Source organism: Bacillus rossius, chromosome 14 (genome assembly GCF_032445375.1).
Source record: "Bacillus rossius redtenbacheri isolate Brsri chromosome 14, Brsri_v3, whole genome shotgun sequence".
NCBI lineage: Eukaryota > Metazoa > Arthropoda > Insecta > Phasmatodea > Bacillidae > Bacillus > Bacillus rossius.
In genome coordinates, this window is record NC_086341.1 from 38,609,032 (window position 1) to 38,636,967 (window position 27,936).

At 35.5% G+C, this 27,936-nt stretch overlaps 1 protein-coding gene across 1 annotated transcript in view; it reads left to right on the top strand.

The window, feature by feature from the left end:
* LOC134538803 (F-box/SPRY domain-containing protein 1) overlaps positions 1-27,632 on the top strand; it is a 43,054-nt gene extending 15,422 nt beyond the window's left edge. The window contains exon 3 of the mRNA XM_063380305.1: positions 1,235-27,632. Within this exon, the coding sequence (XP_063236375.1) occupies positions 1,235-1,329 (95 nt within the window). The 3' untranslated portion in view covers positions 1,330-27,632. The remainder of the gene's footprint in view (positions 1-1,234) is intronic.
* Positions 27,633-27,936: the final 304 nt, after the last annotated feature.

Consider the following 27,936-nt stretch of genomic DNA (forward strand, 5'->3'; position numbering starts at 1 on the left):
GCAATTTTCAATTTTAATGTTTGATAGTTAATGGCAAGTAAATAATTTCAGTGGTCAGGGAAATTTTTTTCCCAAGCCTAGAATAATCAGGGAATTTTTCATCACAGGTTTGCTAGCTACCCTGACAGTGGGAAACAAAGAGGGATATTTTTTGTATCTTTTTAAGAATGACATTAACAAACAAGGTAATATGCTTCTAGCCTCTTGCAAAACATATTAGCAGATGTAACACTGTACTTTCTGTAATAGTTCCAATGTTTGACATTGTAATATTACTTGATTGTGATCTTCAGACCTATGTGCAAATTTTAGGAGGTTTAAACCAGTGGTTCTCAAACCATGTACAAATTTATGAGAAATCTGTTATAATAAGTTAATTAGTCAAATATAACAGGGGAAAAAAATAATATGATTATAAAATGAAATGAAACATACGTTATGTTTACTCAGGGAACTCTCAGTTAGTACTTTAAGAAAAGTCACCGTGGTAAAGTCGTTAAATCGCTCGCCTTCCAGTAAGGCTATCTGGGTGTGATGATTTCCTGTGTTGTCGAAACCTGATTTCTGAAAGTTAGGAATGTGGCGGACATTGCTATTCGCTGGTGGATTTTGTTGATGGTTATGTATTCATTCGTTCTGTGAATGCTCCATGATTGTTCCTTATTGCATATCAAATTTACATCAAAGTTTTATGATTCAAATTTTCAAAATAAAATGGATTTTGGTAATAGTGAAGTTTATCGTCACAAACACGTTCAACTCCTTATTTTATTCTAATATTTTACATTAAAATACAGTTGAATACATTTTTTTGGAACATAGCTCCTGGGAACAATGTTCCTTATCCCGTATCCCGTTTATAACAAAGCTTTATAATGCATATCTTTAATATCAAAAATATTTTGGTAACTGTGCAGTTTCAAAATCACAAACACATTCAACTGCTTACTTTAAATTAATTTTTTATGTTGAAATGTAATTAGATATGTTGCATAGTACAATTGCCCCTTGGAATCATAGTTTTATACATATATTTAAAATTGAATATATTATGTTAATTATGTAGCTTACCATTACAACACATCAGTGCCTTTTTAATTTTAATATATGTTAAAATAACTCGATACACAGTAAGGAACAGTTAGGTTTTCATCATCTGTGGTGACTAAAACATCTACAAGTCTTTAAGCTCAGGCCTTTTCATTCCTTTATAATGTAACGTGGTTTGTTGCAGGTTTGCCGGACAAGAGATTGTACCCGTCGGTGTCTGCTGTCTACGGAAACACCGAAGTATCCATGGTGTACTTGGGCCCGCCGCTGGACGGCTAACGGTTGCGTCATGTCAACACGGTTAACGTTTCTGTCGCAACGTTTCGCCGGCGTGCCGTGCCTCGGTTCAGTATTTTTTCGCGGGGAGGTGGACTTTTATTTTCTACTCGTGGGGGAGAGAGAGAGACTTTTCCCGGTGCGGGCGCCGCGTCGCCCTGCCACCCCTCCTCCGCGTCGCGAGTCACGAGGGGACGTGCCCCGGCCGCAACAGTGCCTCCAGACACCCCGGGGTGCGAGGATGTCGAGTGTGCCATCTGTCTGTTTCTACTGCCCGTCTCGTTCGGCCAGGGTCTTCCCACCGGCGTCGCGACAGCAGTCGTCTGTAGTTTCCAAACGTGATGAGCGCGTGCATGGGTTTGTAGGAAGAATCTTTCGGCCAGCCCTTTTGCGGTAATTTTTAAACTATTCATAGATCGGCACAGAATTTAGGCAACAAATCCCTTCTCACCGTTTTAATATGTAATGCACCCCGAATTAGACATGTCTAGAAATCCTCTAGTTCCAAGTTACCCTTTGTACATCATGTGGAGGGAAGTTTGGCAGCATGCAAGTGTAAGGATCAGGTGATTGGCTATAAGGCTAAAATACGTGCTTTCATTTTACGCTCTTTGTAGAATCATTTACTTCTCGTAGAGGCCGGCGAAATTCGCGGATTGAATTCACGGTAAGATAAAATTCAAATACTTGTACATTTTTGATGCCTCTTCTATTGGCTCACAGTCTATCTGGATTATGATGATATTTATCCAAGCCAATGTGAAACACTCAACCAAAGAAGTGTTTAATCACAGGCTACCTAATTAAGAAGTTCTGATGTCTCGCAAGTCAGCAACCGGCGAATAGGCAATATTTGCCTGGCTGTGGAGTTTATCCTAAATTTAATTAAACCCGCGAATTTTTTCAGCCCCTACTAAAGTTTGTGCGGAAAACAGCAGATGATTTCATATGTGGTTTTGTCTTCCTTCAGTTTTTGATTTTAATCTGAGAACAAACTTTATATTTATTTTAACTCATCATATTTACTTGATTTGCTGTAAGGAATTGTAGCTAACCCTAAAAATATTATGTCTCTACTTTATATTTTCTTTTGCTTAAAACTACCTTGTAAGTATTTTCTCTGTGAGCATCCTACATATGGAGCTGTGTAGAGGTTGATGTAATTTGTGTGTGTAGTGAGTGCTATTTTAAAAATTTTAGTCAATATTTTTTCAAGCCTGAGTTGTTAAAGGTTTATAAAAAATTTAATAGCATATGCACACGCTTGGTGAGAAATTCTAACCAGCAACTGTTTTTTTTTATAATCTTGTTTCAAAATATATTTTTTTTTTATCTTTTTTCAATTCAAAATATGATGAAACTTTGTTTTGTAGTGGAGGATATTACTAAGACAGGGTATCTACAGATCATGAAAGTCACAACAAAAAAAAATCCAAAACTTTAAAACTTTAAAACTATCTCTGAAAAGGTTTTAGCATTCTAACTTAAAAATTGGCACGTTCCGGTGAAGAGTAGCTATATATTGTGATATGTTACAATTTTTTTCATTAAATATGAAAGTTTTACATTAAAAATATTTAGTAAACTTTTCATAAAAGGTCTTTGAAAGGTCCTGAAATAGATTAATCAGCTATTTGTAGAAACCCTGTAAAAGAGTAAATATTGAGTAAATTTGTATTTGAACTTGCTAAGTCAGACATATCAGTACTAAAAAAAAAGGATTTTATGCAGTAGAATAATTTTGAAATATGTTAATAGTATTTGTGCCACACACTTCAGGTTTCCTTGCTGTTTCAGATACACAATGTGTGGATGTATTAATTGCAAATGGTCATAGTGAATTGAAGAAATATGTACAAGTTTTATGTTTAGCTAGTTAAAAATGTGGAGCAGTTTTAAATAACTGCTTCTCTTTGCTTTTTTTTTTACTTTGATACAATCTAAAAAAAAAATTAACTTCCCCCCCCCCCCCCCCCCCCCCCCCCCGATGTCATTAAAAATGTGAAATTAGATGTTTACAGTTAAGTTGTATTGCATTCTTGCGTGTCTCATTTATACATATTGACATTTTTCTGTGGTTACTACAGGCTGTCTGTAAAAGAATTCCCCAGTTTCAACAGGTTAATTTAGACTATTTACAACAAATTATGCATCAAATTGAAGGTAAACTAACGTACGTTTTCTTAACAAATGTTCAATATGTGCACCTTTAGTTAAAAGGCACACATCCAGTCTAAGGTCCCAGTTCTTCCCTCACTTTGGTTAACACGTCCAGCATAATAGAAGCAATAGTAGCCTCTTCAATTCTGTGTCTCAACTCTGGCAAATCATTAGGTATTGGCGAAACATAGACACAATTTTTTATAAAGCCCCAAAGTAAAAAAAAAAATTGCATGGCATTATGTCAAGTGAACGTGGAGGTCAGCGAAAAAGAGCTCTGTTCTCGACCATTATGACCAATCGAACGGTCAGGGTCTTCGACGTTCAACCACTCTCGCACAAAGATATTCCAATGGGAAGGGGCTCCATCATGTTGTCAAAGTTTACAGGTTCACCTTCTACTATTCGGGGAAAGAGCCATCTAATTGTGCTGCTAGCGAGAAAACAACAAAGCAGTATTTGCGCATGCGCTTATGTAAAACTGTTTGAGTTACCCTTTGATTGGGACCTTTAACCAACATTCTACAACACTTATGGTTGATACTATTAAATTTTATAACCGGGACATTTTTATATAGACATACTATATTTTAGTTATGGTTGAGAATAGGAAATGCCATATTGGTTTAACAGTTTTTATGGCATATTTGTATTGCTTGATATGGAAATTTACTTTAGTTAAAGCAGAGTGAACATACATATTTAGAAATATTCAAAGGCCATGATATAGTGTATGTTGATATAATTTCAGTTATAGTCATTTCCAAAAGTTAATTCAAATACTAGTGACTTCAAAGTAGAAACTATTTGTAGCAGCCAGTGACTTTAAACTTCAGACATTCCATTGAATTGTATTACTATGCTTTAACAAAGTAGAGTCTTGAAAATTAATAAAATTAAACTAGATAATGGTTATGACCTAAGAACTATTGAAACTTAGAAACATCTTTTTGTTCCCATCTTTTTCCCTTAGTTACCGTATTCACCTGAATATAGTGCTATGATTTTTTTTTCCAAAACTGTGGAAACTAAAAGTGGGAGTCGCATTATAATAGCAAACCTGTACCTTGCCGATGGCTTAGTTGAAGAACTGCATGATCTGCCTGTAAACTGCATCACTCATGCCACTTTATTCCGGTTCTTTCTGAACCGCTGCACGGGCGTGACGAATGAGAGATGCAGGGTGAAGAAGGTGAAGTGCCCGCTCTAGGGGTCTCCTCCATCCGAGGCTTATTTATGTTTTCCACAGCATGGACGCATGTCGGGGTGGCTAACCCCTCACACGCCTTGCATTCCTGCCTGGGTTTCCAGCGATGGGTTAGTCTCCACTCCATGGGCCCCAACCTGACCCGCAGCCCTTTTCAGGATCTCACCTTTCCCAAGGGATCGATCACTGGGGACTAAGTCCCCCACCCTTTCGGCTTAGCCCCTGTTAGCAATCCAGCGGTACCACGAGGAGGTAGGGGTCGCCTTGCCCTGAGAGGCTATGATTGCACATCAATGGGCCTTTCCGCAACTATGATGGGCGCTAGTCTCGGATACTAGGACGACATGCCCCGACACCTCAAGCGACTGCATCCCGTCTCTCGAGATGGACCACTGTTGCCAGTAGTCAGAACTCGTTTATTTAACAAATAAATTTGTTATAAACATGCTTTGTAACAGGGTTACAGTAAAAATGCACAGGGATATAGAATAGACAAAAGAAAACAACACAAGATCCAGTAGTCTGGTTGAACAGCTGGGCTTTCTTCTCCTCTTCTCTCCGTCATCTTCCGGTCTTGGTGGGGTCGACATCTCTTCGTGCTTCTCTCAGGAAAATGATGCTGCAGTCAGTCAGCTGGGCCCTCTTCTTCTCTTCGCTCCAACATCTTCAAGTCTTGGTGATGAATCGCCTCTCTTATCTTCGACGTTGATTAGCTCTAATTGCATAATTATTCTTCCTCCAAATACAGGACATAAAGGTCCGATGGATCTTGACTCCGTATAACAAAACATTATGGATAATTATTCCAATCAGGGAGGCAGGCAATTTAAACCTTTTCCAAATAGCTTCATTTTCACTGAACCATGAGCCTCGAGCTCCGACCACAAAAGGAAGGTGGTATACCTCAGTAACAGCATACTTCGTTTGGACTTTCTCATTAATCTCAGCGATGTCGTACTTGCTCTTCTTTAGCAGAAATGCTGTCTGCAAGGAGTCTTTAAACTCCCAGCTAATAGTAGTATCTACTATGTAGGCTTGGTTGCCATCGATGACAATTATATCGGGCACGTATCGAGTAGACAAGGCATGAAGTCTTGGTTCCAAGAATACTTGAAATTTTTTCTCGGCAATAACCGCATACAGTAGTCCATTTGCCTTGTCGTGCCGTTCAATTCTCTGGAAGTGAGTAATTGGACATCTCTGAATAACGTGGGAGAGAGACTCCCTCACATTACAGACATTGCTGCGACATTTTGCGTGTTCTTCCTTGATATATGGTGGACCAATAGTGGGTAGTAGCCCCAGCCGCAGATGTAATGGAGGCGATATACTCCCTCCCTGACCACCAAGAGGGAGGGTTCAATATCCATTTACCCCCTTGGGGTACCATATTGTTAAGGCCACTACCCAAAGAAGTGTCATTATGTAGTAATGAAGTCCAGTACTTCTTACTTGCCGCCTTAGAGGGTCTAATCTGAGCCAAGATAACACACAATTTGTTCCGTAGTTGTTGCACAGGCATACTTTGCAATACTTCAAGTACACGTAGGTCAGTTGACCTTGCCAATCTATTAATTCTTCTTGTATATATTGCTCCAATTTGATGCCTCAGGCAGGGAATAGACAATCCTCCACTCCGGATTGGAGTGTAGAGGAAAGGTGAAGGCGTTGTGATAGGTAAATGTAATACCTTTTTAACGAAATTAGCAATAGCTCTATCGTACGCCTTAAGTTTGTGTACAGTGATATCCATGCACATGAGTCTATGGTAGGTCCTAGGTATTACATACCTACTGAGCATGGTTAACTTCTGCCATGGCTTTAAAGGAGCCTTCAAAAGCTTCATAAGCTTATCATGTAGGAGGTCAAGTCCTAAAGCTTGAGATGAAGCATTCACATAAATCTGCCCCAGGTATTTCCATTGGGACACTGTGTTCAAGGCTTTTATGTCGTCTCCGCAAATTTTTAACAGACTCTTGGTCTGAACAAACACCCTCTTAAGCTTGTAAACAAAACACTTATTCGCATTACATTGCATGCAAGTATCATCTAAGAATTTTTCTAATACGTATCTTAATCTTCTTCGTCATTTCGAAGGCATCCTTGGAAAGGAGTACAATGTCATCAGCAAAGGCCATTGTGTGCACATTCACCGTCTGTAGAGGGATGCCTTTTCCTTCCTTCTCCAGAGTGAAAAGTAGAGGATCAAGCACAAGGTTAAATAGGATCCCACTCAGGGGGTCATCTTGTCTGACTCCTCTATTCACGACTAGATCTTCAGAGTTTTCGCCTTTGCATTGCAATACAGTCACATTATTGGTGTACATGTTCATTATATGTCCGATTGTATGCTCATCAATTCCACTAGCATACAATGCATTTAGTATAGACTCAAAACAGACACTATCGAAAGCCTTACGAAGGTCGATACTTAGTGCAATTATAGGCTTCGCTTTATTCTTGTGTGTCTTCAGAATGGATTCAAGGATCAAGGAATTGCACAAGATTCCATCCTCTCGAGTGAATCCTTTCTGGCTGTGATGATGACTGGTCACAGCTTCCAACCTGTAATAAATGATCTTATCAATCATACTGATAAGGATGCTAGATATGGTAATAGGCCTCCAGTTACATTCTTGTTCTAGGTCACTATTACCCTTAGGAATCAAGACAGTGCGATTCTTCCTCATAACAGAGGGAATGTAATGTAGGATCCATATAACATTAGCCAATATGCACAAGTCCTTTTTATTCATGGACTCAAGATGTTCCTTTTTAAGGCCATCTAAACCAGGAGAAGAATCTGTCATAGTATTCAGTGCCCTCTCAACCTCTTCTTTAAGTAAAATTCCACTTAGATCATGCTGTGTATATGTCTGTTTCCTCACTTGTGGAGGATTATCAGGAGCTGCATACAACTTCTTATAGGCAGTGACAAAGACCTCCATAGGAGGTTTGACGTCAGATGTACTTTCGCCATCTAATATGGTGGCAGCATCCCTGGCTGGTTGCTTCCAATACAAGTGTTGCATTTGCGCATAATTAGCTCATCTTGCACTTTCCTTTACTGAAAACAAATTACGTTTACGTGTATTCCTTTTTCTTAGTACCCATGAAGAGGCAGGAGACTTCTTCTTCTTTACTGCATGGGAGTCAACTCCGCTTATATTGATTGCGTAAGCAATAAAAGTACATATAATTTGATCGATACAAACAATATCCCTCACCTTTGCTTGGCATTTCTTAATAGCCAATTGCATTGGTAAGGAAGGATCCGGGCAATAATCGCTCAACTCACTCAACATTGGTGTTATTTTATCTTCATCACTCTTTACAGAATTTGCAAGGGAGACAACTTCCTCTCCACATTGCAATTCTTTCTGGGTATTAGCATCCTCCAACTCACGCTTCAATCTATCCAAAACCATCTTATAGGTTTTGTACGAGCTTTCTTGATAGCTTCACTAGTGCGTTGCAGCTTCATTGCAATATCTTCATTAATTTTTGTTTATGCCCTTTGGGCATGCTCATTTCGATAGTCGCCATGAGCTGATAAGTCTCATCAGTGTACCGAACAGAAGTTCGCTGTTGGGCTAATTCAGACTCCTGTATATTATAAGCTTCAGTATGACTTCTTTTATCATGTTGTCGAAGTCCTTCAAATGTCTCAAAGGACAAGCTGCAGCCTGGTCTTTGGCAGTAGTATTTACCATCGCGGGCAACAGGAGTCTGAATACATCTGGTTATATGTCTTCTTCTGTATTCAATGTTTCGATCGGACAAGTCCCGCTTGCAGGTGGAACATTTGTCACAGTGGTCTTCTTTTCCCAGTCCTTCACCCCTGTGCATCCTTTGTGTCTCTTGGGCGTGGGAGATTACCTCCATTGCCCCCTCCCTTATTTATGGGGAACTCATTAGTTGAGCTTCCCCCATCTGAGGCTCTGCTTTATTGTCTGCAGCAATTAATGGGTAAACATGCCAGGGTTGTTAGCCCTGACATGCACGCAATCCTGCCGGTAATGCTTCCCCCTTACTCCGGGCCTGATGTTTGGGCTAGCGACGGGGGAGTCTCCACTCCATGAGTCCCAACCTGACCCCCAGCCCTTTTCTGGGCCTCTCCTTTCCCGAGGGATCAGCCACTGGGGACTGAGTCCCCCACCCTGTTGGCGTAGCCCCTGTTACAAAACCAGCGGTACCACGAGGAGTTAGAGGTCGCCTTGTTCCTGAGAGACTATGTATGACGCATCAGGGAACCTTTCCGTAGCTATGTTGGGCGCTAGTCTCGGATACTAGGACAACGTGTCCCGACACCTCAAGCGACTGCATCCCTTCTCCCCCTTAAGAGAGTCATAGTTACTCCCGCCAGGTGAAGAAGATTATGCAAATTTAGTTTGTCACTGGGTTCTTCCTCACTGTGGCTCCTCTTTCACCCCCCCCCCCCCTCTCCCCATGGGACCATGATATACCACTACATTTTTTCTCTTCTTTCTTTTCTAATTATGTCTTGGTGTTTCAGAAGAGACCATGTATATCACTCCACTGATGAAAGTAGCGCCAGAAAGATCCTAGTAAATTTGAAATAATTTAAATAATTTTCTGTATGTGTACATGAATTGCGATTTACAATCCATTAAGTCTTTTTCCTAAACTCATACTCAAAAAGTTTGGGATTGCATTATTTTTGGGTAAATGCGGTACCTTTAAGCTTTTTTTTTAATAACATCACTCCTTAAGGGGGCCATCTAGTCGGGATGTATGTGTGTTAGTGAGGCAGGATGGTAAATGTGACACTCGCTGGTATTTCTAGCACAGTATACCCTCTAAACGCAAGGCTCTAAACTGGCGTGAAATTTTAGCGGTGACCAGAACCTTATATGGGTGAGAAACGAAGATAAAAGTGTAATGCAAGGCCCATAACTGCGTTCAAGAATCTGTACCAGTTGTTTTGAGCCTAAAAATTACTCTGAAAACACTCATTTTAGCCGTTTTAACTCTTCTAAAAATACAGTTTAAAACTTGATCCGAAATCAAAAGTACTTTTCGGCCCTCAGCGAACTCTCAAATGCTGTTCGTAAGCAGACCTTACTCGGATATCTTGAGTAGTTTGGAAATTGTGTTGTTTTTTCTAAGGCTCTGCGCACCGTTTGTGTGTCCGGGTAGGCGGAGCCCTTAATATCCATTGTGAATTTTATCGCAGTTATTACGTTTTAATACTAAATGGTACAATTTGGATAATTTAACAACGAGGTGTAGCATTGGCTCCCAACGTGTGTAGATCTTTTACTCTTCTCTCTCACTGGGTGGCTCACATACCTCACACAGTCGGACTGCAGGCATGTCACAACGGACAAAGATCATGCTTATTTAGCATCAACACTTGACTTCTTCTTAAGTGAATGCTTGCTTGCCGAGGGATCACTTGTACAACTGTAAAGGAGCACAGCTGTTAAAATAGTAACAAAACACGAAAATTAGAACATTTATTTGCAAAATTATCCAAAGTTAACAACTAGATAATAAACATACTGGCATGTGTTAATTTTTTCTTGAATTAAATAATTTACATACTAAATATTTTAAATGCATGCTCAATTAAGGAGTCAAATCATTCTATTATTAATATGATTGTAAATATCTTACTAAGACAATTAAATGTTTTAATAATAAATTATTGAGAAATACAACTTACTGATCAGAAACATACTAATTGATCAACAAAAAAATTACTCAAAAATAGCAGGTCTTAATGGTCCTTAATTTTTTTCTGTCTGTGTGCAAGACAGTCTTCATTTCTTGAAACTAGCAACCGATTTCAGCCCCTGTCGCCACGTCAAAGTCTGGTTTAAATGTGCACTCGAACTCAAACTGGAAGTACAGAAATGCCTCAACTACACCAAAAACACGTAGCTTTCTAGGGCCAAACCATTGAAAGTTATTATATGTTTTTGCTCAATTGTCCAATCAAAATAATGTCATCTTCAACTTTCAGTCAGTAAATAAATAAAATTAATAAATGTAGTTACTCTTTTGTAGCCTCCAAACAACTTAAGGAAACCAGTAGTCAAACAAAGGTTAAAGTATTTGTGGAGAGAGTGAGCTAGTCTATTGTAAGTCCGTGAAAACAAACTACACCAAAAGATTTTTCCATCTGTATGTATTTCAAAATAAATACTTACCATACATGCACACTACACCTATACCTCACTTAGCACAAGTAATTTGTTCCTACAATCGCTCGTGTTATTCGAAATTGTGTATTCTAAAGCATTAGTTTCCATAAATTGCAAGGCTAATTTATTTAATGTGTCCCAAAATTGTGTAGGAAAATATAATTTATTTAATATAAATGCGTTGAATAACACTCAACTGTAAATATGTCACACCATTTATCTTCATATGCCTCCCATCGCACTTTGTATCACAAATACGACACTGTGTAACGGGAGATACCTGGTTATGTACTTTATCGTCAGTCGGCTGGCTGACTGGCCCGCCCGGGCGTGACCTTCAACTCACGTCGCGTACCTTCTCAAACCATCCTTTACTGACGGTGAAACCGATATTACTGTGACTTGATGTAAATTTTTGGACATACGCCATTGCTATGCACATGTATGTCTGTAGAAGAAAACTACAAAAAACACAAATGACAAAGAGTCCCACCTGTGTTTTCGTACCGTGTGCGTCTCTGCCTGAGGACGGGAGCAGATAGCAGTTCCCGAAACGTCGCTTGTTTCTGTTTTAGAAAACTGTTGTGTTTGTTTCGTTTTGTCTCGTTTTGACTGTTGTGCTCAATTTTTTTGGGTTAGATATTTTTGTGCTGTCATCATTTGTGGGAGTTTTTTTGTTCTCTTCTGTTTTTTGGAAAACTATTGTGTTTGGTTCGTCTTTTCGTTTTGCTGTGTTTTTGTCTTGTTTCATCTGTTGTGCTGAATTTTTTGGGTTCAGTATTTTTGTGCTGTCAACATTTGTGGGGGTTTTTTCGTTCTGTTAGTCCATTTTTCTTTGTTTTTCTTTGTTTGTTGACCATATTCCTGTTGTGGAGTATTGTGTGGTGTTTATATCCTGACAACAGCAATTTTTTGCTTAATTTTTTTTTTTTGTCATTTGTGTTTTTTTGTAGTTTTCTTCTACAGACATACATGTGCATAGCAATGGCGTATGTCCAAAAGCTTACATCAAGTCATGCACTCCCATTGCACAAATCTTTCAAAGATAGGATATTACTGTCCGGATAGTTACATTTTAATTTTTCAAAAATTAAAGTGCTTATTCGCGTATCACCTCCTGGTTCACACCAATCCTGTCAGGCAAATGATTATTTTTTTTCATTGCAACATTCATTTAACAACCTTTTCCATGTAAATCATCTGTTCATTTCTATTCCTGTATCTAATGTCAAATATATTCCCGCTAGTACAACCAACAGCATCAGACTTATATAAATTTTTGGTAAGAGACCTTATTTTGTACGATTGTGCGCACAATTGAATTGCTTAAAACTGAAGTGCGACCAACATAAGCGTGGCCTTCATGACAATCTGCCTGCCGTAATACTTCTAGTTTTGTCTCAAATACTTGAACACGATGCATTATGAGTGATCAAGCACGTACAGTTACCGTCAGCTGAATGGTCAGACGTTGCTTTTGTTTGAGTGAATTCCCTGCCACTGGCTAGACTGAGTTCACGGCCCGGTTTGTGGCCAGGCGACAACAGTACGGCACGGATGCATACGCACGGACGTAAAAACATTTGGTACTTTACACTCTATCGCCACAATTTAACTTGCCATAGCTGATGTTTGTACAACAGTTGATAGCGTAGTCTGACCAGCGCGCCCATCTCTTACCCCCTTGTTTGGCTAACTGTATGCCACGGCACATCTGTTGTTTACAGAAGTTGAAACAGACTTCGTGGTGTCGTGCCAGACTTTTTTTTTTTTTTTTTTTTGCCTACGGAGATTTCGTGCTAACTGAAATTTACAGACGTGCTATTCAAGACTGGGGCAGTAAAATTCACTTCACGCCAAATGAATCCGCGCAGTCTGAAGACATGCTAAGTGAAGGATAGGTGTATTGTCAAGTGCATGTTGAAACTATACTTAAGTCATTTCATGGCATCTGCTAAATAAATACTAAGTAAAATATCAATTAGGTAAAATTTCATCCAAAATTAAAGAACTCAACTAAAATGTTTTGGAAAAGTTACTGCTTAAAGAAAGATTATTTAACAGGCATTCAACAAAAAACATAGAAGGTACGAGTCAGTGGCGTACTCGGTGGTGCAAACCGTAATAATGAACTACGTGATCAATTCAATTTTTGTAATAAAGCTAAGTAAAGTATATGTTAGCAATCAGCCTGTTGCATACAAAGTCTCAAAAACAAAATCATGAGAAAAGCTATACCACCCCAAAATAATGTGGGAAAAAGCCCTCTCAGGTTCCTTCACAAATTTTTTTAAAATATTTAGGCTTGTTGAAGAATCAAAATAGAAGTTCTCACCAAGTGATGAATCGTGTAAGCTATTTTGGCAAGTATCCACTGAAAGATGAGTCATTGTCTGTATAAATTAAGGCGGGCAGGTATTGCCACATCGTTCGTTGTAGCCGCAAACTGTCCACCTTGTTTCACGTATCACATGGCTGTTGGCTCACAGTTCAAACTGCGACACCTGATCCCACATCACGAAGTCCGTTAGCAGACTGACACGACTCCGCCGCATAAGCATAAAACAAACTCCGGCTAAATTTCTAGCAATATAAACAAAAATGCTTTTAAAAAATGTGAACTGGTAAAAAAAATTCCTGTAAAATTTTTAAATAATCACTTAAAATACATTGATATTTATAAACAAACAAAATATTTTAATTTGGTGAAATCGAACTGACAAAAAATTTTGATGATAAAGAAAACCACACGTACCCATTTAACTTACCGGAAATAACTGACCTAAATCTTACCCAAAAAAACTTCAAAAATAGTATAGTAACAGTAAAAAAATTAAGTATAGTAACAGAAAAAAATCCTCTGAGGCAGATAACACTATGCCGTAAAGTATATCCTACTATCCTGAATAATTCTAAATATCTTATGTTGAGGAGGAGTAACAAACACAGATTACTTACAGAAGTAATTCATTCATGTAATGAATGTTCTGTGAATTTTTTTTTGCGACAAGGTAGCAAAATTTTGCCATTTCTACTCTAATTGATGCAAGTAGCCTTTGATGAAATCTCCTTCTGTTGCTTACTGCAAACCACTTGCAGATTTGCATTGTGTGTGATAAAAAAAATTATTTTGTGACAAGATGTTAAGTGTTGCATAAGCTGTATTCTGATCTATCCACTGCAAAAGAGAATGTTACGTCAGGAATAAGTTTTTTTTGCAGGCATCTCATAAAAGTGTAAAACTATATTTTTTTTATAATTTATAGTAAGTAAGGCTTTATTAATTTATTACATTTTCAGTAAGGTATTTTTAATTGGCAAGAAGCTAGGGAACCATATCCTATTTTATGATAAACTTCATATAACTATGTAGTGTAATCTAACTTTTATGTCTTAACAATGTTGAGGATGTTAGCAAATTAGCAAGTTCATTTTTTTTGTACTGATGTGTTTTAAGCAATTTAAAATGCAAGAAAATTCTTACCAGGATTGTACATAAACTTTTAGTTGGCATGAAATCTAGGATTCTTTTTTTTTATTCTTGTACAAATCTTCAGCTGCATCCATTTTTATACAAATTTGTATTTCTTCACTGCATCTTTGGTAATATACTCATGAGCTATTTCATTGTTCAGGGTCTGTGATCTATGGAATGTTTTGAAAAAGTACGATAGTTATGTGAATGAAACATTCATGTCAGTTGGGATTTTAAATTTTTAATGCCTCCCCTTCATTTATGGAAGGTTGTATTGTTTTTTATTTCACATATTTTGTTTATCAAGGCATAATTTTTATACAGAAGGTTGTCCATTTTCAGGATACCTAATCTATATATCTATAAGTATGTACATTTGTAGTTTGATCATGCCTGTGAAAAATATTTTACACCTTGCAGCTATAATCTAGCCTCGTAAATAATTTATTTTAAACATTAGCCCCTTAACATAGTTAATTTGCATGTAGTTCAATATTCTGTACATTTTACGTCAACATTTATTTAATATACGTAGGAATTTGTTCCATGGGGTCCTTTATTGTCGTGACCTATTTCATCACTTACGTACTTTAATGTTTTATGAGTATCTTTAAAGATTACTGAGGGGTAAACCTTGTTAACATGTCAGCATTCCTTTATGTTTTAAACTGAAATTTGTGAATTCAACTCATAATTTATTTATTTATTTTTTTTGGGGGAGGGGGGGGAGGGTGTGTTAGAAAATTTTATTCTGCCATATAAGTAGCATTTTGTAAATGTTATACATTTATGAAAAACAGCAAGTGCATATGATTAACAGTAGGTTCCTACCTTTCTGTGTTCTTTTTTTTTTTTTTTTGGGGGGGGGGGGGGGTTGGTTCTTTAAAACAGAGGCATATGAATCCATGACATTGCATTGTATTGTTATGTTGTGCTCTTGTTTGTAAAGTGCATAAGTAATTTTTACTTACTTTTAACTTCTGTAGAGCCTAGTTTAGATCATGAAAGGTATGTATTAAAACTGTTCAGATATGTTTTATGAACAAACCTCTCATTTAACTGTATGGAATATTATGTATGCACTACAGTATAGCCAACAAAAAAATTATGACTCAAAAAAATTATATTTGGTTGTTGATTTGATTTTATTATTTATACATTTTAAATTTTTGGAAGCAGATTTTTTTTATCGCAAACGTTCAAAAGAAACTACAGTGAAACCTCATTAATAAAAACCCAGTTAATACGAAATTCTCATTAACAAAAAAATTTTTCTCAGTCTCTAGAAATGCCATAGGGGTTATAGTGCTAAGTAATATGTTTAATACAAAAGTATGGTTATTAATAGACAAGATTTTATGGTTTTAATTTTAGGCCAATTTCATTTTTAAAATGAGAGATTTTAGTGTTATGGTTTTTATTTTTTTATGAACTGTGTTTACTCATAAAGTTATCTAAATTTTATTTATTTATTTATTTAAATTTTTTACATGCCTACCAACAGTCTTAAGACTTTAGAGGTGGGACTTTTCAACAAATACAACACTTTTTGGTTCAGTGATAAATACTTCACCAAAACAATGTAATTTTGATTGATACATGATAAAAATTTTTACAATATAATAATTTGTAATAAGCGTCTCTAACTACTGGTAACAATAAAAATAAATCAGCAATTACATGAGTGCTTGTAAAATGTTCCAATGTCGTAATGTCAAAATTAATTACTAATAATAGTTGCATTATCATAAAGAGCAAAAAAAATTCCATTCTAGTTACTACATTCCTTTTTGGTAAAAATATATCAATGTTAAATAATTTGTGCTCATTGAATTTAATTTATTAAAGATTTTATTTTTGTAATCTGAGTTGAGTTTTGATTAAATATGCTGATTAATTTCATGATTTTTGTTACATTTTGGTGCTTTATGGTGCATTGACACGCTTTTCAGTGTTATTTCGGCTTTATCGCAATTCACCATATAATCTTGTCCCTAGTTATTATGTAATAAAAAGTTGTTTTTGTTCCAAGGGTAATTAATTACATGTAGTAAAGAATGGTTAATACAAATATTCAAGAATAATATAAAGAAACAATGTGAAGTTTCAACTGAAATAATATTAATGCCATTGCTTTGGTTCATTGTAGGTACGCGAAAAAAGCTGAGAAATTGTTTTCTTCCAAAATGATGATAGTTTGTCGTTTTGTAGGTAATTTCAAGACCTTTGCTTTATTCTTCTGTCGTAAAAACAGTAGGGGAAAAAAAATTTTAAGACACATGTGTCGCTATCCTAAAATTATATTTTACAATCCCTAAAAAAAAAGGTAGATTTGGTTGGTATAAAACTGTGTGCAAGTTTTATCTTTATTTGAAATTTTATTAAGAAATTGTATAAAAATTGGGATTGTTTGGCTAGTGTAAACGTGGTTATTGCAAAATTATGGTCCCTTCAGGTTTGTATTATTGAGGATTTACTCTAGGTTAAACAGTGGAATGCCTAGTTTCGGAGTGTAAAAATCATTGTTGCTCTCCAATTTTGATATCCAATAATTACTTTACTTACTGTGATATGTGTTTTGTTATTGTATTGTTAAGTTTTTATGTGTACAGATTTTCTTTTTATACATTTTATAGTACAGAAATATATTTTGTCTCCCAGAAGATGGTTTTAAGCCATGCAGTAGTGTTTGATAAATGTGTGTATGTGTTGTTTGGTGGTCGTATTTAATCTACTGATGCTATTCACTAGTAGCTTGATGGAAGAATGAATATTGTGTTGGATGAATTTTGTGTGAAGTAAGTTTGAATTTGGGAACAAATTTTATTTTCCATTACTATTCAGTTGATGTTAAGTGTACATTTTCAGTGTGGCATCTGTTTAAAACTTTTTGTGTGGGTCTGAAATATGTGCAGCTGACATTCTGTTAGCTGCGAAGTTTATTTGTTAACCCTTTAGCGACGGACGCTGAGTGCGTCGTGCGCGACCTTGTGGCCGGGCATGTGGCCGGCCGGCCGAGCCCCCTGTACGGGCCTCTTCCGACTGGAATCCACCTGATAAGCGCGCTCGCTAGTTTTGTCCGCTCTTCTTAAAATAAATAACATTTTTACGAGTAATTTTTGATTTTCCAAAGAAAACGTTTTACATGATTATATTGTACATGCTACCATTACATTATTATTTAGTGAATCGGCAGCAGCGCACAAACATTATTTTAATTCGTATAGTTTTTCTTTGAATATTTACTGCGGTTTCTTAGCTGAGGTGTACTTGTAGAATAAGAACTTGGTACTTCTTGAAATAAACCTGGCTACTTGTCAAAATAAACCTTGGTTTGTAACAAAATAAACTCTTTCTTTGCAGTGTTTTAGTTTTGATTACAAACAGTCAATATTTATGTAGAATTAAAAACAAAATATTTTTATTTTAACTTACGAATCTGCTCCGCAGAATGAACAAAGCAGTTGTTAATTTTTTTATATTTGAAAACATTTTACACGTATATAAAGTTCATGTTATTTATGAATCTGCTGATGGGAATACATATTTCATTTTTTTTAATTATTAGCAAACCATAAGAATAACAAAGATACTTTGTTTTAAAGCTTCACATAATACTCTCACTTGCAGAGTACTCACATCGCTTACATAAAAACGTAATTGCCACTTGCTATCTTTAGCTCTGATATTATTACAAACACATATAAACAAAATATTTATAGTTTAAGCATATTATTTACAGCGCACAAAATATTTACATTGCAACCTTTGAATCAGCTCTGCATAATTAAACAAAGTATTTTTTACTGGAATTATTAGTCTACATTGAAATCATTACTATTATTGAATGGGCAAAACAAATGTCTTTCGCCTTCTTATGCATAGCAAAACAAACAAATTCACACAGTCTTTGCAAAGGATCCCAAAATTCAAAAACTTTTCAAACATATAATATTAGTTGATCAAAATATTAATTTTTTATGCATCGGCACCAGGGAAAATGTTTTTCACCTCGTGGTACATTGCAAAACAGGGAAATTCACAAAGTGTTTGCTTGCAGGCTTTACAAAATATTTTTGTTTGCTTTCTTTTCCCATGTTTCTTCTTGCAAACAATACATGTCGCATACTTTGACAGCTGTCCTGGAAGATGAAGTCCAGCAGTCAGCCTCTGTGGAGGATCACTACGTCTCCCAACCCCACTTGCTCTTCTGTCAACTTTAAACTTTTCCAGAACTTCTTGGATCAAGCCTAATTGAAAATTTGCATATGGCACTTTGCCGGAAGACAATTTGTATAGGCAAAATGCATTGAACAGAGACATGTCTATTATGTGGAAGAAAAGCTTTCTGTACCATTTGGTGCATTTCCTGACGCTTTCAACTGTTTTCATGATCATGTCACTTCGGTCAACACTTCCCATTGACTTGTTGTAGTCAATTACAACCGAAGGTTTGAGACATTTTGCACCTGTTCTGTAGTCCATTTTAGCAGTCTCTTGCATGTCTGCTGTGTGAAAAGTGGACAGCATATAAACATCTCGCTTGTCACACCATTTCAAAGCTAACATTAGGCCTGAAACAGACCTGAATGTCATTTCTCCTTTTTGTAATTTTTCTGCCATTTTTGGCATTTCCTTCCGGTTGTGCCGCACTGTGCCGCAAGCATTAGTTGCGCGATTGTACAGCCAGCAGAAAATAGTAGGACTTGTATACCAATTATCACAAAATAATGTGTGCCCATTCTGTAAGTAGGGCTCTACCAGTGTTGCAATAACATATCCAGAGACACCGAGAGATTGTGTTTTGTAAGATCAGTGTCAGTTCCACAATAAATGAAAAAGTCCAAAATATAATTTGTTTGAACATCACAAATCACAAAAATTTTGATTCCGAAACGACTTCGCTTTGCTGGGATATACTGTTTTATTTTTAAACGTCCTTTGAACAGAAGGAGTGATTCGTCCACACAAAGATTTTCAAATGGGTACAAATGTTCTCTGAAAATGCTCCAAAATGGGACGAAGTTTGAATAAATAATCTGTGGTTTCCACAGTATTGTCATTGAAGTGTAGGAACCTAAGGATTGACAAGTATCTGTCCCGTGAAAGAAGTTGAGAAAAAATCGGAGTTTCCAGAACCGGATTTTTTGACCAGTACTCCGATAAAGCCAACTTTTTTACCCTGGTCATAATGAGAGACATAGCAACAAAAATAAAAAAATCATTTGGGGTCAGTTCTGTCCACTCTTTCTTTGTCCTGTCCGTCAAATCGTCAGCCCTTTGTGTGAAATATTTGTTTGTTTCATGGCAAATATGAGCCACAATTTGTTCAGTTACAAACAAGGAAAACAAACTGAAAAAACTGTTTGTATCAACATCGCTTTTCAGTCCAGTCTCTGTGGAGGAAAACTTATGTTTTTGTGGGGTGAGATTTCTACAAGACCACACAAGTTTCCGTTTTGCTTCTGGAGATGTAATTGTTTCTTCATCCCCTTCCTCCCCCTCTGAAGAATCATCAGACAATTCAGGGTCAGGTGTTGATGAGGGGCCGGAAGACGCCGATGGGCCTGAAGATGTCGATGGGCCTGACCACGATTGTTGAGTAGAATTTTTTCGTGGTAATGATTCATTTTCCGATTCATCACTACTGACCTCAAAGTCACTGTCTAACAGAAGCTGCAAGGCTTCTTCGGTTGTGTAAAAACGTTTGCTCATTTTAAAGTCTAACCCACAAAAGTAATGCAATAAAACCGTCAGGGAAAATTCGTAAAAAAAAAAAACGAATAAATTTCCATTACAAATAATAATTGTCAGCTCACAACATACTCATACTCACGTTTCAACACAGTGATAACACAAAATAAACTTTCATTATAAGTTAACGTAAATAAAATAATTTAGCACCTTATTCCCATGTTTATACGTCTAAAACCACTACAGAAGGAAGCCAGAAACGTGAATTAGGCGCGAAAAATATTCGGCAGTGCCGCAGGTCGCCGAGTGAATGGTGATGACATCTAGCGGCAGAAAAATGTACTACTAGTATCCCGACAGCCCGCTAGTTATCGCCAAGGTCGGACTTCCACGGCAGTTCACCGTAGCGAAACGGGAAAGAGGTAGAGTCGTCAGGACTTCTAGAGCAGTCCACCGGCGGGAAGGCACTGCATCCAGTGGACTTCTGCAGCAGTCAGCCGTCTGTATGGCCCGACTTTGGCCGACTTCTACAGAAGTCAACAGGGGCTAAAGGGTTAACAGAGTTCTTAGTTTTATGCTGCTTTCAAATTAATTTACGTACGTGTGGATAATTAAAAAAATGTATATACGTTAAGGCGTTACTGCATTTTTTTCTACCATTATTTTGTTCTGGGACCATGATTAGAATTTAATCTCTTCATGGGTGCTTGAGTTTTTACTGTATATAACTAGATAAATTTGTTTACGTTAAGTAATTTAGTTTTTGTGTGGGTTATTATTTCATTGAATTTGTGTTGATATAGCACTGTACGAGAAACATGATAGTCTGTCTTTGAAATTGTTAGAAAATTCAATTGTAAATTTACTTTAACATGTAACACAGTTTTAAATGTTAAAATGGTATAAATTTATTGGCTATTTTTATTTACACCTTTGTACCAATGACATAACCTTCATGTTATATGATGTTAACTTTCTTAATAATATTTTAAGTTACTGTAAATTATATATTTTTTTACTTATGTAATCTAATAACATAACAGTAAAGCTGTTTATGTGCTAAATTCTATAGTATTTGTTTAATTTTAAGATGATAAGGCTTTTCAAACTTTAAACTCCATTCCAAATTTTTTATGGATAGTTTATTGTAATGAGCAATGTTCAGATTGCTGCTGCTTTTTTTTTTCTTTTTTTTCTTTTTTTTTAAATGAAAACTAATCAATTGAGGTGTGTGCATTTTAACTTGAGCATTTGTTGTGTTAAACAATTTATTGTGTTAGTTTTATAATAATTTAATAAAATAACAGAACTAGCCAGATTAGAGCAATGTAAGGAAATATTGAAACATGTATTGTTTTGGCTGTTGAGTGTTTGTTGTTTGTTGCCTATTTTCATTTTCAAAATTTCTTGAGAGTTAATGTCAAAATCCATAGGTCACAAAATAAATAAATGGTCACAAACATAGTATAGCTGTTTTTGAATCATACAGAAAGCGAACATCAGTTTAATTTTGTTGACAGTATGATTTTTTTTAAGTAGGTATTTCATTAGGCAGACCAACAGATTGGACCATAACTACCACAAGATGTCCAATCCATTTATTTATATAAAATGTTTGTTTCTCGAAGTCAAGTTACCTAAAGCATAGGCATTTTCGTAGGATAATAACTGGTTTGCAAAATTATATGCAGTTGTTTTGATCAAATTGTGAATTTACATTCAGTTTGATGAATACTGTTTTACCTTAGTTTAGTTTTGCTCGCCGTATTAAACAGAATACCAGTTAAATTATACCTGTTGCTTTTTTTTTTTGTTTATCCTTTTTTTTTTGGATGGTATATAACTATTTCAACTTGTAGATGTGGCTCACTGATGCCATGCACTGAAAATTTGTATGTACTGTATATATATTTAAAGGTAAATAGAATTTATTAATTTAACTATTGCTTTAGTGATGTATTGATTTTGTAAATGTATATATGGAGTATTACTTCATGTTGAAGGTAGAATATGCATTCAGCTAACAGGTTTTTGGGTTTCTCTTTTTTGAGAAATATGTAAATGGTTTTTTTAGGTAATTAACTTCAATTTCTATGATTCAGTCATGCATTACTGTATTAATCTGTGTATGAGTTTATGAACATTTCGCCCTTTTTTTTTTTTTTAATTTAACAATTTTTGATTTTGTTCATAGCTCATTTTGTACATAAGGGCTTGTGTGATTAGAATCATACAAAGTTCTGATTGTATGTACGTACATGTAAGCTTGGCTAAGAGAAGGTGAGTAGTCGTTTTTGCCATGTTGATTGGTCGCGACAGTTGAGTGGAAGCTGTAACTCCAGCTTTGTATACTATATTTAATAATTTATTTGTATGCTGTCTATATGTTTAGAAAAAGAGCAAAAATGTACGAATAGTTATGTATCGACAATTTTGTGTAGCATGAATTCTGCAATAATGGTACTTCCGATTTGCACTGTCATGTAAGTTAATCAAGATTTGTGGGGTTTGATTTCTTTGGAAAGAGGTCTGTTACTGCAGTTCAGAAATAGTAATTTTGGATTTGGGGAAAAGGATTTGGGGGGGGAGGGGGACCATATAAAATTTCTTGTTAGTCCATTGTTACGTACAACCTTTTTTGGACTGTTGTTAAAGTTAAATTTTAGGGCTACTTACCATGTTATCTTCCCTCGCACTTAAAATGTGAATGATAAATATTCATTTTATACTGCAAAACAATCAAGGCTATCAAATGTCACACCTTTTATGAATAAAAAAATAATGATGTGTTGCAACAATGTTCATCTGTATTGAATTACTTTTTGGCATAAAATTCATACATTTAGTTTATACTTTTATTTCCGCAAATGTATGCACACAAATTTTTTTCTCCTAAACACCATGAGAATGAGTGTGCTGCTTTCATGTCACAATTAGCAAAACATTTATAGTTATGGGGGGAAAACACAATTTCCGTCACACGTGATATAAATAGGCAATCAATATTATTTTCAAATGTAACTTTAATATGCAAATACATAATGTAGATGTGTCAATGCCATAATGTAACGATGTAAATAAATGCCTATATTTTTTATGTGAACTTTTCTTCACAAATAATTATTAGTATTCTTTCATCACCATTTTAAAATCCATTCACTTTAAAGTAAATCATTCTGTACAGGTAGATAAAAGTTTTTTTTTAAATATTTAAAAATTATTAAAAAGGTCACATTTTCAATGTTAGAGGTTGTATGAATGCCTTGTACGTGAAATACTTGCTTAGAAAACTGTGCACTAGGCCTATATTTTTTGTTTCGCTTACCAAACTGAAAATGGCTACATAGTACACTTTTTGTTGGGCACAACAGTAATAGTACTGTATCAAAAAAAAATTTATTGAAAAAGCTTAGAGGAATGTAAACTGATTTAAGGAGAGCCGTTGCTTAAGATACTTTTATTGTGTAATTCGCACAATTGCTTGTTCCAGGCCTAAACCATGTACCTAATTAACTACATGAATGCTAATCCAGGGCCTAAACAAACTGAGCTATTTTATTGGCTAAAGTTTTAAACTATTGACCTGGGTGTACAGTCCGGCAGAAACTTTTTTTAATAGAGTACTAGCGACCCGCCCCGGCTTCGCACGGGTGCAATGCTGATACTAAATATACTACAGCATGTCTCTATGTAATATTGATATTATAATAATAATAATTTTCTGCTCTCAATTTAGTTTGATTATTACGGATGTAGGCCAATCTCTCAGATTCAATTTTCGCATATTGCTGTATTGCTTAAAATCGCTTCGTAAATAAGCCATTATTTCTCGTAAAAAGTAAAGGATAAAAAGTGGTTATTGTGGGTTATCCCTAAGAGATAGACATATACCATCGCGGACTTTTTTGTAGACCTTTTTAAGGTGTACAATACTGTAGTACATTATTTTGATCTATCTCGTAGGGTTCAGCCAGCGTTTGCAATGTAAAGCGCAAAAAATGTGTTTATTTATGACATCACATTAGAAACCTTTAAAATTATCAGTGTTTCTCTACTATATTATACATATATTATACATATAAACCTTCCTCTTGAATCACTCTATCTATTAAAAAAAACGCATCAAAATCCGTTGCGTGGTTTTAATGATCTAAGCATACATAGGGGCAGACAGACAGTGGGAAGCGACTTTGTTTTATACTATGTAGTGATTATGTACGGCAGCATGCAGTTAATGGTTCTGCATGCTGAAGTAGAGTTTTACAGTTTATATATTATTAGTAGGGCCTGGAAAAATTAGCATCTATTTATTACATAATTAGCATTTATGATGTTGAAAATTAGCATCTATTTTCCAGAAATTAGCATCTATTTTTGAGAAATTTGCATAAGATATTAAAGTTACATAACAATACAAGAAGTTGTAATAGTGTTTATACCCATTATGACGAATTTTAACACAAACCAAAATCATTAAACGGTATTTGTAAACAAACGTTTGACCACTAGTAATTTCAGATGGAAACAAACTGACGATTCGAGTTGACCAACTTCAGTACGCTAAATGTGCACCACAAAATGTATGATTTGTCCCTATGTAAAATATTGATCAGAAAAAAAATTTGAAGACTAAAGTGATTATCAACGAATGTAAAAAACCGCGTACTAAAATATTTGTAGTAGTTTTCAGCATTTAAAATATTTTCATTTTTATCTTTGCAAGTTCACTACGATCCCGTCAACGACCTAGATATTTTCTAGGTTGTTGGTTTCCGTGATGCGCTTCCCGGGAAATTTTGTTTTGTTAGGTTAGATACTCTTCATGAACAGGCAACACACGATGCAATGGCGAACGTAGGCGAACGTGATGTGATCTAACAAAACAAAATAACTGCGTCGATAAGTAGTGTGAACATTCTTTTCTAAACAACATTCAACGGTATCTTGAGTAAATCGTAAAGAATAAATTTACAAAATTACTTATTCTATACTATCATGCGTGATATTTGGTTAAGGAATGTTTTATAAATAAAGGTTAGGATTCGGATTTTATTCCTTCAACAAGCCTTGTCAGAAGCTATTGTTTACGGTAATTGTGTTATGGTGGCTATTTTCAAAAAAAATACTTTGAGGAATGTGTGTTCAAGCCATTTTGTTGCATTCTATAGTGGTTTTTCGCCCGATAATGGCAATTTTACCGCGATTTCGCAAATATAGCATTTATAACAACAATTAGTAAAAAATCGCATCTAACCTCAAAATTCGCAAAAAAATCGCATCTATCGCAAATTGCGAATTTTTCCGGCCCCTAATTATTAGGCACTATTTAACCATTTATATTACTTTAAAAAAAAAACCTTGCTGTGCATTACAAAGAAGAGAACATTTCTATTAGAGGAAAATATGCAGTAAAGTTACTATAGGTTTGTTTTAATACAGTAGTGTCTCGATTGAGTTAACGTGGACCGTTGCTACCTCAAATAAGAATCTTGGATTACACCGATATAATAAGTGCCCAGTTGTGTCATTTTTCGAGGTTATGTTTTTCCAGCTTTTCTGCAGTGTAGATTATTTCATGTCACCCCATGATTTGCCCAATTAGTGAATGTCTTATTTGAGGTTATTTTTCGTTTGGTTTTTGACAACAGTTAGATCATTTTCTAGGTTCTCAAGCAAATATTCCTACAGTCTGCTGGTGTAATTCTGCTTTATGTTAGCTTGAATAATCCAGAACCTCGGTTAATCCTAGTTCTGTTAATCAAGACTACTGTATGGTTTTGGTGTTCAAACTCTGTGAAAACACTTGTAAACAAAAGCTGACGATAAAATTTTTACACCCAAAATGTCTACAGGTCACGAATGTCACGTACAAGTAGGTAAAGGTTACTAATATCATAGAAATGCCCCAAAATATACAGTAATGGTACTGTAAGTCACAAAAAATTAATATCCTGCAGTTTTCAGCTCTTTATTTTATTCTTTACCTTAGTCAATATTGTACATGAAATTAAAAATAGTTTGAAAATCTTAACAGAGTGATATGGAAATCGTCTAACTTAGTTTCTAATTGGCTTGTTCCTCCGATTAGTAGATCCAGTTAGCATTGCATTTGCTCACGTTTTATGCTGCTTGTATGTGAAATTACTCTGCGATATAAAACAATTGTCAGTATTTTTATTAAAAGGTCCAGTAATTGTCATGAATAAGTTTTATTCAGGTATTGGTAGATGCCGCTACTTTTTCACTTGTAGTCATGTTCTTTCCTTAGCAATTCACTGAGCTGTTTTCGTTCAAAAGTGATATTGTGAAAAATGGCACCGTATCAGCAAATAGTATCTAATGTTTTAATTTCCATCCCATCGCATTGCTTAGCCTTTAGGTAGGTGATTTTTGGGAATATTATGTTCTGGCCTAATGAAAGCAACTGAAAAAGAGGAAATCTTCTGAATAGTTCTGATTAGACCTCGCTGGGATTCTAACCCAGATCCCAATGGTGAAAGGTGAGATGCATGACCAATCAATTGCCATCTCGCCTTTATCCAACAGTAACAGTCCGGACAGGGCTACACCATGGCGAATTTCCATGGCCAACATATACTGTGCTTGCAAACACTGATACATCTCTGGCCCAATCAGCATCAAGGATGAAAACCAAAAACATAATAATATCTTCTGGGAAACAAATTTTTTTTATAAGCGTAACATTAGTGACACCACCGAGATTTGTACATTAAAACCACATCTTATATTTCATCTACAGAAATTATTTCTACTAACTACAAAAAACCCCGGTAGAAAGACTGAGTTTTGCAATCGCAAGCATGAAAAAATGTTGAATTTCCTGGAGCTCAGAATTCACCACCATTATTCACCAGTAAAGGAAAAAGAAAGTTTTTCCGACACCGATGCATTGCTTGTCTGAAGTCTAAACATGCTCTTTATTTAACAACACTAGATTTGAACATAATTATATTTTTCGGTGCTGGGTTTTGAATAGGTTTTTGTGAATTTGATAGATCAAGTTTGTTTACTTAAAGGAATAATGTTGAAAAAAGTATGTATTATGTGGCCATTTGGAGTTAATTTTATTATGAGACAAACATATGTAGGTTTTTGAAGTTGTACCTTAACACGCACTTTACTTTCATTAGAAGTGTTTGTTTAGTGTTACTGCTCTGCAATTATTTTTGAATGATTAGAAGCTTCCCATGCAATAGCAGACCTCTTTTTTGATCATTAGCATAGGGTTAAATCCTTTTTGTGCCAAATGTAATGGTAGCTGTCTTGTCGCCGAATTGGTTTCTTGGTTTTCTGGATATAGTACAATTAATGTCAGGATTGAGTCAGCACTACTAAAATAATTTATGAAAATTAATACTCATTTTGAATCATTATTTTGATTGTTATCCCATTGTGTGCATGTTGAACCATGTAAATGTTTAGTCGTTAGGTATTTTGTCGAAGTTCTCCCTGTGATTGGTCTCAGCTGTGTGTATGTGTGTGTGACATAAATATTATTGTTTTAAACCAAAGTTTTTGTTATGGTATTCAGATTTGTACAAACTATGTTAACTACGAAAGAATACAACAGAACATTCGACTGAGTGTTTATTATTCACCAATTTGTATTTTTTTCCCCCCCTCCTTTCCACAATATTTATGAGAATATAAATCCAGAGTTTAATTTCATAGTGAAATCATTAAGTCTGAAGTATGTTGCAGTTTTGAAACTTAACCTTTGAATTTACTCCAAACAGCTATTGACTTGGCTGACCTAGATTTGGACTGTTCTATGTTTAATATATATATATATATATATATATATATATATATATATATATATATATATATATATATATATATATATACATATATACATATATATATATATATATATATATATA